At 38.8% G+C, this 16,244-nt stretch overlaps 1 protein-coding gene across 2 annotated transcripts in view; it reads right to left on the bottom strand.

Moving 5' to 3' along the window:
- Positions 1–3,511: 3,511 nt before the first annotated feature.
- Positions 3,512–16,244, bottom strand: part of LOC128533041 (telomerase protein component 1-like) — a 54,147-nt gene continuing 41,414 nt past the window's right edge. For both annotated transcript variants that reach the window (XM_053507242.1, XM_053507243.1), the window contains exons 44-56: positions 14,851–14,958; positions 13,207–13,311; positions 12,767–12,893; positions 12,401–12,480; positions 11,968–12,091; positions 11,629–11,759; positions 10,853–10,974; positions 10,166–10,312; positions 8,961–9,060; positions 6,794–7,325; positions 4,836–4,918; positions 4,399–4,503; positions 3,512–4,298 (exon numbers count right to left, since the gene is read on the bottom strand). In XM_053507242.1, coding sequence (XP_053363217.1) covers positions 4,179–4,298; positions 4,399–4,503; positions 4,836–4,918; positions 6,794–7,325; positions 8,961–9,060; positions 10,166–10,312; positions 10,853–10,974; positions 11,629–11,759; positions 11,968–12,091; positions 12,401–12,480; positions 12,767–12,893; positions 13,207–13,311; positions 14,851–14,958 — 1,884 coding nt within the window. In that variant the 3' untranslated portion in view covers positions 3,512–4,178. The remainder of the gene's footprint in view (positions 4,299–4,398; positions 4,504–4,835; positions 4,919–6,793; positions 7,326–8,960; positions 9,061–10,165; positions 10,313–10,852; positions 10,975–11,628; positions 11,760–11,967; positions 12,092–12,400; positions 12,481–12,766; positions 12,894–13,206; positions 13,312–14,850; positions 14,959–16,244) is intronic.

The raw sequence follows: 16,244 nt of genomic DNA, 5'->3' as shown, positions 1-16,244 counted from the left end.
CTCAGCAGCTTGTTCAGGCTCCTCCAGTAGCTCCAAAAGGCCAACCGTCATCCGTCTGACCCCCCAATCCTCCACAGCAGAGCTCTGATTAAAGACAACAGGAGAATTTAGTGAAGACAAAGATAAATAAACTTTACAGAATATCTAGTTGTAATAAATATAAAAGATATTAGTAAACCTACACCACAGAGTGTGTAAAATACTGTTTTGGGGAATTCTGGAATGTAAATAAACTGTGCTAACTTTAACCATTGAACTTTGTTAGTGTTAACCCCGATCTGTCTGTATTATCGTCTGCATTAAATTAACCGAGAATTTACTTAATGCGCTTTTCATACAAATTAAGTTAAGCGATATAACACTCGTATATATTAGTTCATCTCTGAAGCCAAACTATAACTTCCCGAGTACTGAAGCCCCCCACGCCTCCTCACACACACACACACCTCCCCACACACACCTCCCCCTTAACTGATAAACACTTCAGAGTTTTTATCCAGCTCGGTAACTAAGCGCTCGCGCTACCGCGCCAAGTCACCTGGTTATAAACGTTTAGCTCACGCGCTCCTGTACATCTATCCTCAGCTTGTGTCCTTCATGAACTGCATCACATTATATTCACAGAAATAACCTGCAGATTAACTCTTACCCAAAGAATAAATAAATGCTGAATTTATCCAGACAACACGCGGTCAGATTCTAAAGGCATTTTTATAGAGCACAAACACTCTTAAACCGTTAGTGAAGCTTTTGTAATAGGGACATAAATAGTATTTTCGAAGCTTTAGTGTCTTTTTTAGTTAAAGAGGAGTGGCATTGTGAGTTTTTGACACTGACAGTAAGCTGTAATGTTAACTCCAGACTTGGTAAACAGATCATTAACTTATCTAAAGTTACATCTGACCGCTGCTGGTGCTGCCAGTGATTTTCAAAACGGCCGATAAAAAACTAAACTGGGAAATAAACTGTAAACTAATCCCAAACAAATTTTATAAATGAAAACACCGCTTACCGCGAATAGTCCATTATGCCGCCATCTTCATCTCTAGTGCAGTTTGGCAGCGTCAGTTCGGTGGGGGTGGGGGCGGGTTGTTAAAATCACGTGATTGCCACTCAGCGCAGCTAAATTGCTGGCTTGTGTTAACGTGTCCTTGAGAACGAAGCGCCATCTAGTGGTGGAACCAGGTAAATGCATAAATAGGGCTTGAATGGGCGTGTTTACTGTGAAATCTTGACACGCCTTTCTCGAAGGAAAAGGAGGGGGGATTACGGCGTGCATAGGGCAGCCGTACGCCATTCACACGGTTGCGGCTATTTGGCGTGGCTCCATCTGTATTTACTTTGAGATTTTTTCATTATTATCCCAAAAGATAGCAATGTTATACCCAAGCCACCTACTGTAGGCTCAAATTGATACCAGTCAAAGCTAGTTGGTCTCATCTACATTGGCACCTCTCATTGGATTCAACGCCGTGTATCTTGCAAATAGAAACTCGTATCGCACAGTGGATGGGCTCATTTCACTTTTAAGATTTCAGAGAACTCATGACTGTGTAAAATAACCTGTACTGGGTCTTACATGGGTTTTTAAACCAGTAGTAAAAGTTGTTTTGTAGTTTGTGTTTTGACTCTGTTAAGAGTCTGTCAGTATTTTATCTAGTTGTTACTATATTGCTAAATGTTTTAATGATTAAATATTATGTTTATTAAACTTCACAATGCACATTTTACTGGAAGTACCAGTACAGTCAATGTTTTTTTTTTCTACAATGGAAAAAGCTACAATGACACTTGTGTACCAAAATATACACACAGGCAAAGATCATCATCATCATTATATAATTCTTATTATTAATTAAATGTCAGTAAAAGTGCTTAGTAAAATTTTAAATCGGTTGTAAGATTTCATTTTTATACTGATTAAAAAATAGTGTACAATGTCTCAAATATTCTGATTTATCTTTGTTTTTTAAAGAAACATTAAAACTGCAATGCATACAATGGAACTTAATCTTCCTGTGCTGCTGCATGCAATTGAATCCATTGTATTTTGTAAAAAATAATCACAATAAAACATTTTATTAAGATAAGTCAGTCATCCTGATGCATCATGACACTTTATAATTCTATAAAGATTTTTTTCATCAACCTTTAATTAAGCTTTTAAATTAAATCAGCCATTACACAATTTCTATTTTTAGGTGCTTAGTCACTAATTCATGCCAATAATTAATTAAAGCAAAAAAGTATAATTTCATTGTGACTGTAAGGTTTAGAGGTGCAGCAAATACATTTTTAAATAACATTAAATTTCCTACCATTTTGCTTTAAAAAATAGCCCATCAAAATAAAGTGTTTATAATCTTAGTTCTAATATAGCTTTACAGTGTCAAAGGTTTATAAGAGTCAGAAATAAGGCTGTAGCATTACAACAAGAATCAACAGTCTGCATTCCAGTAATGGACCACTGTAGTGTATATTGTGGAAAATCAGATTTCTTCCTTTAAAATAAAACTCTATCACAAAGTAAATCTTACATTTTATCATAATATGTTTTTAGCTGCACTAAAATATTTTAATTACTGGAACTATAGCCCAAGTTTGTGTATCTACTGTATACGTCTTGGGGGTCTGTTTTTCGAAAATGTGACATTTTATTTTATTTCTGATCAAAAGAATGAAACGAACTAAATGATTCGTTTCGATGAACAAGATTTGAAGAACCGAGTCACTTAAATGATCCAAACTCCCCATCACTAAAGCTGCCCCACTTGGGGGCAGGTGATGTGGCAAGTTTCCGTGGGGGAAATTTTGGTTCTATTCCTATATGGTGGACTTGAAATCAACTCTTGCCCTCCTTTTCCTCTTCTTCTATGCCCGGGAGATTAAATGCTTTACAGCAGGCAGAATCACACGACAAAGAAAGTTTTTCTAATTAAATGCTTTGAGTATGTAATCACATTATTAGATCAGTATCCTTGTAAACAATTAAATGAAATTATTTAAGTCAGATTGAAGCAACATTACCCATGTAGACATTTCTACTGACTATGCTGAGTTTTTTTTTATTTTATTTTTTTTTTATTTCTACAAAGTGTCCAACACAGGAGATTTTGCAATTCGGAGATGTCTAGATTTAATTTCCCTTTTTTGTTCTATTCAATTGTGTTCTGGCACCTTTCATAGATTTAATTTAGATCAGTCAGAGAGGGTTGTCTTGTCTCTCTGTACTTATTCCTGATTTGTGCTCAGTTACTGTGTGATTTCTTTACTTAACCCCTTGTAAGTTATCACAAAAGCAGAAGAAGAAATCGTTATTTTTGAGCTGGCTGATGATATCACCTCATTCTCAAAGGATGCCTCTTGGGTCTCAGATGCTGTTAATACAATCGAAACATTCTCCAGTGCCGCTGGGCTTTCAGTAAATGTGAGCTCCTTTCACTAAAGAGCTGTAATGTTCCATTTATTTCTAATATCACTGGATAAAGATTCAAACACTTATAAACAAACAATCATGACAGCAGATGCTCTTTTATTTTTTCAAACCCGATTACAGGCAAAGTACAGAAAACAATTCCATTTTTGGCTTCAGAGAGATCTATACCTTCAAGGAAGAATTTTATTAACCAAAGTGAAAGAAATCTCCAGACTTAAAGCAGCCCGATCTCTAGATTTAAACAAACAGATCTCTATGAACCCTGATAAACCATGAAAATCAAACAGAAAATCAGCCTTAACAAATCCATACGTGCACAAAGGGTTAAACTTTCTTAATTCTTCCAAAAATACTTTTAAACTGAATTGGATTAAATAATTTTGTCACAAGTCAACATCAGTTTAAATCTTTAATCCCAATTTATTATTATTATTTTTAAACGTGAAGGCCTTAAGTAAATTTTATTTTGCATTTACATCCAAAAAAAAAAAAAACACCATTAAAATTCTCTAACATTCACAAACAAACGCTCCTTTTCCTGGTCTTTAATTTATTTGTCCCCTCACATATACTACATCTAGGTAAGTGCATAAAAGTAAGCACAACATAAAGTTAAGTGCAAGTGTGTAGTGTGTAAACATTTATGTTTTGTACCAAGTTGCACTTGTACAAAGTGATAAAGTGACAAAATCAGAGCATGTTGAGTGTTAAACTGATGGTGTGTGCAGTGTGAGGATGTTAATTAGCCCTTCCAGGACAGGAAGTAGATTTGCCCCAGTGCGTCTCCACACACGATCTGACTCGGGTCATTCGGGTTCACCTGCAGAACCTCGACTGGAGCGTCACACACAAACAGGCCAAGCTGGGAGAGAGAGAGAGAGATTAAGCACACACTAAACAATTACTATCACATTACTATACCACAGATACACACACACACACACACACACACACACACACACCTGTTTCTTAGTCTTCCTGTCCCACAGTTTGATGGTCCTGTCGTACGAGGCTGAGATGATGATGCTCTCCGTCAGACGCAGCACACTGATTCTGTCACTGTGCACCTGCAGCATTCACATCACATTTACTTCAGTGTAGATTCAGGAACTTTAAACTTTTCCACTCTCTATATTTACACCACAGTCCACTTATCCATCAGACCACGATGATTTAAATCTAAACCTGCAGCTCTGACAGTAGTGTAAATTACAACTTTTTAGTAAATAAAAGAGTCTCCATCGTAGGTGTTTTATAAATAGCATAAATATTAACTCCTAAATCAGCAGCAGGGAGTGTGTTAAATGATTAAAAGTAAATGAAGCTGTTTGTTAAATAAAACTTTAAAGAAAGGCTAAAATATGAAAAGGTTCTCAACGTAGATGAGCGTCAGACTCACACGTCTCCTCGGAGTCCAGGAGCTCAGGGTCGGCGTCTCATTAAACCACATGTGACCCTTTGAATTTCCACATACAACCAGATCTGTGGATAAAACAATAAAATACAGAGAATGTGTCATTGTGTGTCTACTGACATAACGAGTGTGTTTATGGTGGAATAAAGGTAGGGTGCAAGACAAACCCTGACCTTAATACACACACACACACACACACACGCACATTATTCATTTCACTTAAAATGTTTGTTTATTAATAAAGTTTCTACAACGTGTTTGCACATTGTAGAACATTGGTATATTTTTCACATACCAAAGTCTGATGTTGCAGTAAAAATGTTCTCTCCATCATTTCAATAAGCAGTATGATAATAAAGTTAACTTTACTCTGCCATGGTTTGAGCTCCGCATGTGACTCACCAACGGCTGCATCTTTCACCTGTTTATTTTGTTTATAATATTTAAAATGTTTAAAGGGTCCTTCCTGCCTTGGCAACAGGATCTTTAGTTCCTTCCACTCTGCAGTGATGTTCTTGTTTGTTTCTGATCAGTTACCTTACCTCTGACTTTCTCAATAGAGATAAATATAATAATTTAATAATAGAGAAATATTAATAATTTATACTGTATCTAGGATTTTTATTCTGGTAAAGCTGCGTTGTGACCATGTCAATTGTTCAATGTGCTCTACCATTAAAATTGAATTAAAATGTATACTTGGAAGCAAAAGCTTTGTAGCCAATGACCGCCTGAAGTCTGGAACCCATGGACATTACCATATGCATTTTGCTCCATTGAGATTCTTTGCCAGGCCATTCAGGTACTGTTTGTTTGTCGGCCTTTCTACCTTCATTTCTGTCTTCAGTAAAGTATCTAAAAAGTATGCTCAAGTGGGTTGAGGTCAGGTGAAATACTCTGCTCTTTTACACCATTCCATTCCATTTTTGTCCCTTGGGGTACTTTCCCTATGTTTGTTGGGAATCTGAGCAGAGGGTAGAGCTTTATACATTTCAGAATTCACCCTGATACTTTTATCTGCAGTCACATCATCAATTACCAGCAGAGTGTTCTTGACTTGGCTAGATGTTGTGAATGAGGTTTTTTTTTTTATACCAAAGAAAGAATTCTGTGATCATCAACTTTAGTTGTCTTTTGTGCTCTTCCTGACCTATGGATGTTGCTGAGTTCACCGGTTCATTCATTTTTTCTAAGAACATATCAGACTTTTGATTTGTCCACTCTTAAAGTTTTTGCTCTCTCTCTCTCTAATTGGCCAGAGGTAGCTTAGTGGTTAAGGCATTGGACTACGGTTCGGAAGATCCCAGGTTCAAACTCCACAACCACCAAGTTGCCACTGTTGGGCCCTTGAGTGAGGCCCTTAACCCTCATGTATAATAAGATAAAAATGTAAGTCGCTCTGGATAAGAGCCTCTGCCAAATATGTAAATGGTTGTTTTTTTTTTTTGCTCTGGACCGTTGACCCTAAGTACTTAAAATCATGCACCTTCACACACAAACTAAAATATGTTTTATGCACGCACACGTGGTCACGGTGTTATAGTAAACAGTACACGCGCATGGATGTTGATTATACCAGTGTGATACATGATACTCGGTACTCGCAAACCAAGACATGTTCGTTTACCTAGTCAAAATGTATTAAAAAGTGTTACTCGCAATCCAAGGTTTCATTGTAATCCAGTGTATATTTTACTAGATTAATAAAGTATTGTTTTATTTCTTTATTTACTTACATTTATTTATTTATCAATTAACTAACAGCATGGAAATGTTAATAAAAATAAATCACAAACTGATGCATTATCACCTAAGCAATGTGTGTGTGTGTGTGTGTGTGTGTGTGTGTGTGTGTGTGTGTGTATGTTCACAAATTACATAAAAAATTATTTAAATACAAAAATAACCTTATGGCTGCTCTAAAGTGTGTGAAGTTAACACACCTTCATGTAAAGCAGCAGCCGTGATCCTGTACTTCCTGTTTTTACGTTTCTCCTCCTTCTTATGAAGATCTTGCTCGTCCTCCTCCTCGTCCTCTTGCATTTCTTCCCCCTCCTGATGATCGTCTTCCTCTTCTGGATGATGGTCTTCCTCCACCTGACGAGAGTCTTGCTCCTCCTCTCCCTCCTGCATTTCTTTCTCCTCCTCCTCCTGATGATGATTATGCTCCTCCTCCTCCTCTTGCATTTCCTCCTCCTCCTGATGATCATGGTTTTGCTCCTTCCCCGATTCATCCTCCGTGTCTTTATCCTTATGATGATGATCTTGCTCCTCCTCTCCCTCCTGCATTTCTTCCTCCTCCTCCTGATGATGATGGTCTTTCTTCCCCTCCTCCGTCTGCGTCTGATCGATACCTGATTTCAGGCTTACATTTGCTTCTAACAACAGCCCCCCTTTAGCTTCTTTTTTTTTTTGTTTTCCTTTTCTTTTTCTTTTTCTTCCTTGTTCCCCTTTTTTTCCTTTGTAACGAGGATGCTGCAAATACAATGATAAATAAGTCTTAATCTTGAATGAGAACCAGAATTAGGAGTCATATGCTTATACTGTAGTACCTTGCAAATGTTTTATACCCCTTAAATGTTTCAACATTTTGTCATGTTACAACCACAAACGTAAATGTATTTTATTGGGATTTTATGTGAAAGACCAACACAAAGCGGCACAGAATTATGTAGTGGAAGTAAAATGATGAATGGTTTGCAGAATTTAGAAGTCACCCAATTAGTAGATAGGTTTTTTTCTCAGAGGTTTTTGAGAGACGATTAGTGAACAAACAGCATTATGAAGCCCAAGGAACACAGGCCAGACAAGTCAGGGAAGTTGTGGAGAACTTCAAAGCACAGTTATGCCCGTGATCTTCGGGCCCTTAGACGGCACTGCATCACTTAAGGGAATGCTACTGTAATGGAAATTACAACATGGGCTCAGGGATACTTCCAAAAAACATTGTCGGTGAACACAATCCACCGTGCCATTCGCCATTGCCGGCTAAAACTCTATAGGTAAAAAATATTTTTATAAAAAAAACACATCTAAACATGATCCAGAAGTGCAGGCGTTTTCTCTGGGCCAAGGCTTATTTAAAATGGACTGTGGAAAAGTGGAAAACTCTTCTGTGGTCAGACGAATCAAAATTTAAAGTTCTTTTTGAGAAACTGGGACGCCATGTCATCCAGACTAAAGAGGACAAGGACAACCCAAGGTGTTACCAGCGCTCAGTTCAGAAGCCTGCATCTCTGATGGTACGGGGCTGCATGAGTGCGTGTGGCATGGGCAGCTTACACATCTGGAAAGGCACCATCAATGCTGAAAGGTATATCCAAGTTCTAGAACGACATATGCTCTCATCCAGACGTCGTCTCTTCCAGGGAAGGCCTTGCATTTTCCAACATGAAAACGCCAGACCACATACAGTACTGCATCAATTACAACATCATGTTTGCAGCCTGTTATAAAAAGAAGTTTGGATTCCAGACAGTGGTAAACATGGCCTTGTCCCAACTTTTTTGAGATGTGTTGATGCCATGAAATTTAAAATCAACTTATTTTTTCCTTAAAATTATACTTTTTCTTAGTTTAAACATTTGATATGTCATCTATGTTGTATTCTAAATAAAATATTTAAATTTGAAACTTTCACATCATTGCATTCTGTTTTTATTCACAATTTGTACAGTGTCCCAACTTTTTGGAATCGGGTTTGTAGATCAAGGCATATTCACGTGTTAGAATGGCCCAGTCAAAATCCAGACCTAAATCCAATTGAGCTTGTGTTATTCTGCACAGAAGAATGGGCAAAAATCTGGACACCACACTTTTCAGATATTTATTTGTAAAAAGTAAAAATGTTTATTTAAAAAAATCATATATTATTTTCCTTCCATTTCATAATTATGTCCCACTTTGTGTTTGTCTTTCACATAAAATCCAAAAAAAAAACATTTATATTTGTAGTTGTAATGTGAGAAAATGTGGAAATTTTTTAAAAGGTATGAATACTTTTGCAAGTCACTGTATGAGTACTACAAGTCATAGTCTGTACATGTGTGTGTGTGTGTGTGTGTGTGTGTGTGTGTGTGTGTGTGTGCGTGCTTGTGTGTCTAAACTCACCAGGTATGCCAGTACAGGAATGTCATCCTTTTCCACCACCAGCCACATGCCGTCTTCGCCGTTTCCCTCAATACACAACACGTGGTCATCAAAATGAAAACTGAGATGAACACAATTCAGTGTGAGAAAAACAATCACTCTCAAAACTAGGGATAAAAATTGCATGTCTGAGTGCAATATGGCGTTTTATAAAGTTCTATTTTTGGTCCACTAGTTAGGCGGGTTGTCTGAGGAAACTCCAAGAACGCAATAATTACTATTTTAAGGTAAAAAACCAAGAGGCTAAAGAGCACAATAATTAGGCTAAATATTTTATATATATATTTTTTTTATTTATTATTTTTTTTTTTTACATTTCTAATTTTACTTATTTTTACATATCTGCGTTACTGAGTTGGAAAAAATACACACATTTCCAAAAAAATTGTATATTAGTGCAACTGCCTGGCCAAAAAAAATAAATAAATTGGCTGCCTTTAGCTTTAAATTCATGTGTGAAAATGATTCCTCATGCTCCCTGAACCACAATTTCACAACATTAATCATGGAATATGCCTGTTCCATCAGGGAAGAAAAGCTCCATGGATGTGATAACCAGGTCATTCAGTACATTCAGGTCGTCAGCTGACTTCATTTTATTGTCTTATTGTACATAACGTTGCTGAGTCTAGACCTGAGCAACTGAAGCAACCCCAGATTATAACACTGTCTCCAGAGGCTTGTACTGTGGACACTAGTGGAGTCTCACTAACAAGTGGTTTTCATATGGACACACAGCAGTTCAGTCCCGATCCTTTGAGTTCTCATCACATTTACTTTCTTACTTACTATTAAACAAAGCTGTGATTTCTAAGGTCAGTATGTTACCATGCATCTTACCACGTTTAACTTACCTCCATTCGTGATCTTTTTGACCACATGTCTTTCACAAAGTTGAAGATTCAGCTCAGTCCTTACGGGGTTTAATAATGCATTGGACTCTTCTTAACCCAGTTTCAGTAATTTTAAGTCTACTTAATTGTTTCCGGTGCTTGATGCAGCCCAGTAATTTAACCAGTCTTAATGCAGTCTTAAAGTAAAATCTATTACACTGCAAATAGTTTTAATTTAGGGACTATGCAATGGTTCAAAATGTGTGTGTGTGTGTGTGTGTGTGTGTGTGTGTGTGTGTGAGAGAGAGAGAGAGAAAGAGAGATCTGGCTTACTCCGAACTTTGAGTACTTCGGTGTTTCCCTCGTGCATTTGGAAAGATGTCGACAATGTTGACGCCCACACGCACTGCCAGCAGAGTGGTGCTGTAGTGCAGGAACAACGCACTGCTCTTCAGATTGTACGAGTGAACTTTAGAAAGACTGGAATAAAAAAAAGAAAAACAGTAAAATTTACAATAAAAATAAAAATAGTCATTATCTTTTACATTTGTCAATAAATTAAATTAAAAAACAACTGCTGCTGAGAATGTCTCATATGGTCTGATTATAGATACATCTGATTACTGGGGGCCGATCCACTGATGTTTCCAAGTACTGCGTTTGGCACAAACCATTTCACTTTTTCATGATGCTTGTGAGTGAAATCGCTCGAATAGTTTTAGGACTGAAATTACAATAAACAGTTTTGTACCCAAGTCTACATCGGTTGACAGTTGGTAACCACAACAAAGTGGACTATAAATAAACTAAAACACAATTCCTGTTATGCAACTGCACTTTTAGAACACACAGTCATAGCAGGGAATGATCCTCGAGCCTTCTAAACTCTAGTTATCAATGATTTATTATAGTATATAACTTAATCGCACCTTTACATATCATGCTTGCTGTGTTATAACTCTGTGTGTGTGTGTGTGTGTGTGTGTGTGTGTGTGTGTGTGTGTGTGTGTGTGTGTTTACCCAGTGATACACTGCTGTGAGTCTCTCTCCAGCTTCCACACGTTCACCGACGTATCAGTGCAACCCACCGCTAACCGCTCATCTGGCAAACTGCATAATGCAGTGATACAGCTATCACTCAACTACACACACACACACACACACACACACACACACACACACACCTTTTTATGCATATCCACATACTATACAAAGAGAATATTAACAAAAAACATCAGACATATAGACACATTGATTAACAGGCACAAACTGATATATGTATCGCATCTGTCTGTCTGTCTCATAACATCAGTCTGACTATTGGGCCAGGGGTAGCTCAGTGGTTAAGGCATTGGACTACGGTTCGGAAGATCCCAGGTTCAAACCCCACAACCACCAAATTGCCACTGTTGGGCCCTTGAGCAAGGCCCTTAACCCTCAACTTCTCAGATGTATAATGAGATGTATAAGATCTGGATAAGAGCGTCTGCCAAATGCCCAAATGTAAATATAAATGTATTGGTCTGCTTCTTCAGTCTGCAGTTTCTATTCCCTAAAGCATAAAGTGAGTGTTTAAGTATAAAAGCATTGGTTTGTTAAAAAAGCCTTGACTCAGACACTTAACTTATAATACTCCAGATAAAATAGCCTCAGAGGTGTGACCTACATGATGGTGATTTTAATGATCTAAATAAAGCAGGTCGAAAATCCACTTTGGCACATGACTATGTGACGATGTGACGTGTGTAGTTTGGTACGTGAGGATAATCATAAACACGCCGCTTTGTTAAACTCACCTTATTGGAGTAAAGGAGATTGAGCTGCTGCCACATCTCCAGTCTGCCGGAGCTGAAAGCACACACCAGGACATCCTGCAGCTCCAGGAAACACATCGCACTCACACTCTCCATCGTTCTGGGGGGCAGGCCTACACACACACACAAGTATAAACGTGTTTAAGCATTCTGAAAGTGGTCTCCAGTGTCATTGCTTTGAAACACCCAGAGGTAAAGCTGTAACTTTGGATTTTATAACATTATTAAAACAGAAATGAGTGTGTAAATGTTTTAATATTAAACTAATAGAAACAGAGACACAAATAAATACGTAAGGGTGATGATGATCAGACTGCACACCTGTATTAACGCTCCAGGCTCTGAGACTGCGATCGTCAGACACAGTGAGGAAGTGTGGACCAGAGCCGCTCGCTAAAGCACGAACACCTCCACTGTGACCAAGCAGAGTGCTGCGGTGCTCAACCTACAGACAGAGATGAATTATGAGACAGCTGCACAAACTCTACATAGGAAATAACGTTAAATAAATGTCCCTTGAAGAAAACCTTACCATATTAATCATTACACACATTTTAAATGTGTTTATGAGCTGTTACTATAGAAATACAGTGGAACCTCGGACTGTGAGTAACCTGGATTGCGAGTGTTTCGCTAGACGAGCTATGTCAAAGTTGTCCTACACAGTAGCCCAAAGGTTCCACCGTGATAACGTAACAGTTTAGTGATATTGTTTCATGACCAGGTTTAATTCAGTATCTGAGATAGTTTTTACCTGTAGCGGTTGCCAGAGCTTTACAGATCCATCATCAGATGCTGTAGCGATCAGGACGTCCTCGGGATTCTTCACCAGTCCTGTGAATATATTCAAGAAACTAATAAATGATAATTTTGTGTTATATTCCAGTTATATTTTTGATGCGGATATGAGACGATGGCAGCAGTGGGCGTGGCCGAGTGGCTGTGAACGGGAAGATGTGCTGCAGAAAATTAGCAAGTAATGGCAAAGTGAGACATCGTGTGTGTCTTACAAAAGTGTGAGTCTGTGTGTTGATACTGGTTATCTGATTTTTGTTCAGATATTTATGTAAGTATAACTCTATATAATGTGTGTGTGTGTGTGTGTGTGTGTGAGAGTAACCTGGTTTAGGTATGATAGTGGTGTGGTGGATGCGGGAAAGATGAGCTTTGATTTCAGCAATTACTCCAAGATTAGATTTCCACACTGTCAGCAGTCCATCAGCAGAACCCAACATCACATAGTCCTCCTGCAGCCGACACACACACACACACAGAGTACATAATTACACCCACATAAATTTACAATATTTAAATATATATAGTAACTAGTAGAAAAAGATAGACAGGCAGAGACAAAAACAGACAGACAATTAGATAGATAGATAGATAGATAGATAGATAGATAGATAGATAGATAGATAGATAGAGTCTAAAAGACAGGGACATATGCAGGACGTTAGAAAATATACAGAAAGATAGACACATAAGAATGATAGACAGATGGACAGTTCAGTGACCTTGTTTTAGTTATTACTGTCAGGAACACACCCATGGACTCACCCAGCAGCACAGCGAGCCCACAGAGGATGCAGTCGAGACCTCTCTGATGCAACTTCCTGTCTGAATGTCCCACAGTTTAAGCCTGCAGTCATTGGAGCAGCTCATCTACAGATACGTTAAAATGTATTAATATGGTTTATCTTCTCCAGTGCATCCGGGAAAGTATTCACAGTGCATCACTTTTTCCACATTTTGTTATGTCACAGCCTTATTCTAAAATTGATTAAATTCATTTTTTTCTCAGAATTCTACACACAACACTCCATAATGACAACATGAAAAAAGTTTACTTGAGAATTTTGCAAAAAATATAAAAAAAAAAAAAATGAGAAAGCACAAGTACATAGGTATTCACAGCCTTTGTAAAATTGAGCTCAGACACATCCTGTTTCCCCTGATCATCCTGTTTCCCCTGATCATCCTTGAGATGTTTCTGCAGCTTAATTGAAGTCCACCTGTGGTAAATTCAGTTGATTGGACATGATTTGGAAAGGCACACACCTACACACACTGCAATCCAACCAATCAGGCCTATATGGTAGAGTCGCCAGAGAATCTTATCAGACATGAGAATTTTGTTTCTCGTGGTCTAAGAGTCCTTCATGTGCCTTTTGGCAAACTCCAGGAGGTCTGCTATGTGCCTATTACTAAGGTGTGGCTTCCTTCTGGCCACTCTACTATATACAGTAGGCCTGATTGGTGGATTGCTGCAGACATTGTTGTCCTTCTGGAAGGTTCTCCCCTCTTCACAGAGGACCTCTGGAGCTCTGAGAGAGTGACCATCGGGTTCTTGGTCACCTCCCTGACTAAGGCCCTTCTTCCCCGATCGCTCAGTTTAGATGGCCGGCCGGCTCTAGGAAGAGTCCTGGTGGTTTCGAACTTCTTCCACTTACGGGTGATGGAGGCCACTGTGCTCATTGGGACCTTCAAAGCAGCAGAAATTTTTCTGTAACCTTCCCCAGATTTGTGCCTGGAGACAATCCTGTCTCGGAGGTCTACAGACAATTCCTTTGACTTCATGCTTGGTTTGTGCTCTGACATGAACTGTCAACTGTGGGTCCTTATATAGACAGGTGTGTGTCTCTCCAAATCATGTCAAATCTACTGAATTTACCACAAGTGGACTCCAATTAAGCTGCAGAAACATCTCAAGGATAATTGGAGAAATAGGACGCGCCTGAGCTCAATTTTGAGCGTCATGGCAAAGGCTGTGAATACTTATGTAAAGTACATGTGCTTTCTCAATTTTTAAACGTTTAATCAATTTGCAAAAATCTTAAGTAAACCGTTTTCACGTTGTCATTATGGGGTGTTGTGTGTCGAATTCTGAGGAATTTTTTTTAAATCCATTTTAGAATAAGGCTGTGACATAACAAAATGTGGAAAAAGTGATGCGCTGTGGATACTTTCTGAATGCACTGTAAAGCTTAACCACACACCACTTTATAAATACACTGTTTAGTAGCTGCTTATCCATGGGTTAAATGCATTATAATCAATAATAAAGTGCACTCTGTATGTTATGATTTACATAGAGTAATTTTGTAAAAGGTGCCAATACGTCTGGAGCTCAATGTACAGTACATTTGTGTTGTACAATTGTTGAATTTCACAAGAAATATCTGTAACTCCTCACACACTCACCACGGCAGAAGGAGTCCAAGCGCATCCGGTGATCCAGTCTCCATGACAGTGCGGTAAAGCGCAGGAGAGAGACGGAGGCGAGGAGTTTATATTCCACACATTCAGAGCCTGACACAAACACAGCACTGTTAAATATATAATAAAATGTGCAACATAAAAGAATGCTAGCACTTAAAACATTCTATTCATTCTACCAGTGCACCACTCCAGCCTCACATGACCCCATTTTTGGCCAAGTCACCTCCTTGAAGCACTCTTTAAATGTTCCCACATTGTCATGCTTTTTTTGATCTGATCTCCCATGCCTCCTATATTACCTCTCTCTCCCTGACAGAGTTTGACCAGATGATCGGCCTTGAAAAACCAAGGCGCTATTCCTTGGAGCACATCAGCAAAAGCTCCACATGACACAGCAGGCATTTGCTGACATCACAGCCCAATTGCAACAACTTCAAGAAGCACTTGCACCTGGTGCAAACACCTCCAACAGGAGTCCTACTGGCAAAACCAATGCATGGGGGAGCTGGGCACATGTTGCTCCTTCTCTCCTAGTATTCCCTGTCTTCACTTCACCTAACGGGAAGGGCCACGAAGTGGAGCACCTCACCTTGGGATGCTCATGACTCTTGCTGCACCAGCTTCAAGGAATTCTCTATTCTTCAAGGAAGAGGGTTTCCATCTAATCCTATTTTGATAGGGAGGTGTAGACCAAGGTGCTAAGACGAGACCCAAGGATCTCGTTCAACCTACGATTACGTTATCAAGTTTCAGATCCTAGCAGATTTAAGTGGTTGGAATGACCGCCCTTGTCTGACATTACAAGACCAGTTTTAAGTACCTTTACAGACACATGGACCTTTAAAGACCCTTCACGAACTCATGGACCTTTTAAAGACCCTTTACAGACTCATAGACTTAATTGGTCCGGTTGATATGTGCCTACATTTAAAATGGCAGGCAATAAAGACATCCCCCAAGAGAACACACTTGCCTCCTCCTCAACATCAGAACAATCAAGAAGAGCCCATGCAGCTGGACAGAACATGCATTTCTTCAGAGGAAAAGTAATGCTGTTGAATTCAACAAGAATGTTTTTACTGCAGGAAAAAACAATCACATGCTGAAGGATAGCCCAAGCCCTCGATGGGAGTTCACTACAATCTATTACACATCAAACCTCCTCACTAGCTTTAAGGGTTTCTGCCAACCAGATGGATCCCTTTCTCTCTGTATTAATTATTTAGGGCTGAATAAAATGACTGAAGAACCTCTAGCTACTTTTCACTCGTGGCAACAGCTTTTTCAGCTCCTCCGGGGTCCATCTGGACCACATCCTTATCTCTTCTCACAGCCTGGAGGAGTATTGTCTTAATGTTTGTTAGGTTCTCCGAAGA

The sequence above is a fragment of the Clarias gariepinus genome, chromosome 11 (genome assembly GCF_024256425.1).
Source record: "Clarias gariepinus isolate MV-2021 ecotype Netherlands chromosome 11, CGAR_prim_01v2, whole genome shotgun sequence".
Lineage (NCBI taxonomy): Eukaryota > Metazoa > Chordata > Actinopteri > Siluriformes > Clariidae > Clarias > Clarias gariepinus.
Note: the sequence above shows the minus strand (reverse complement) of the source record. Positions and strands in the feature narration are given on the sequence as shown.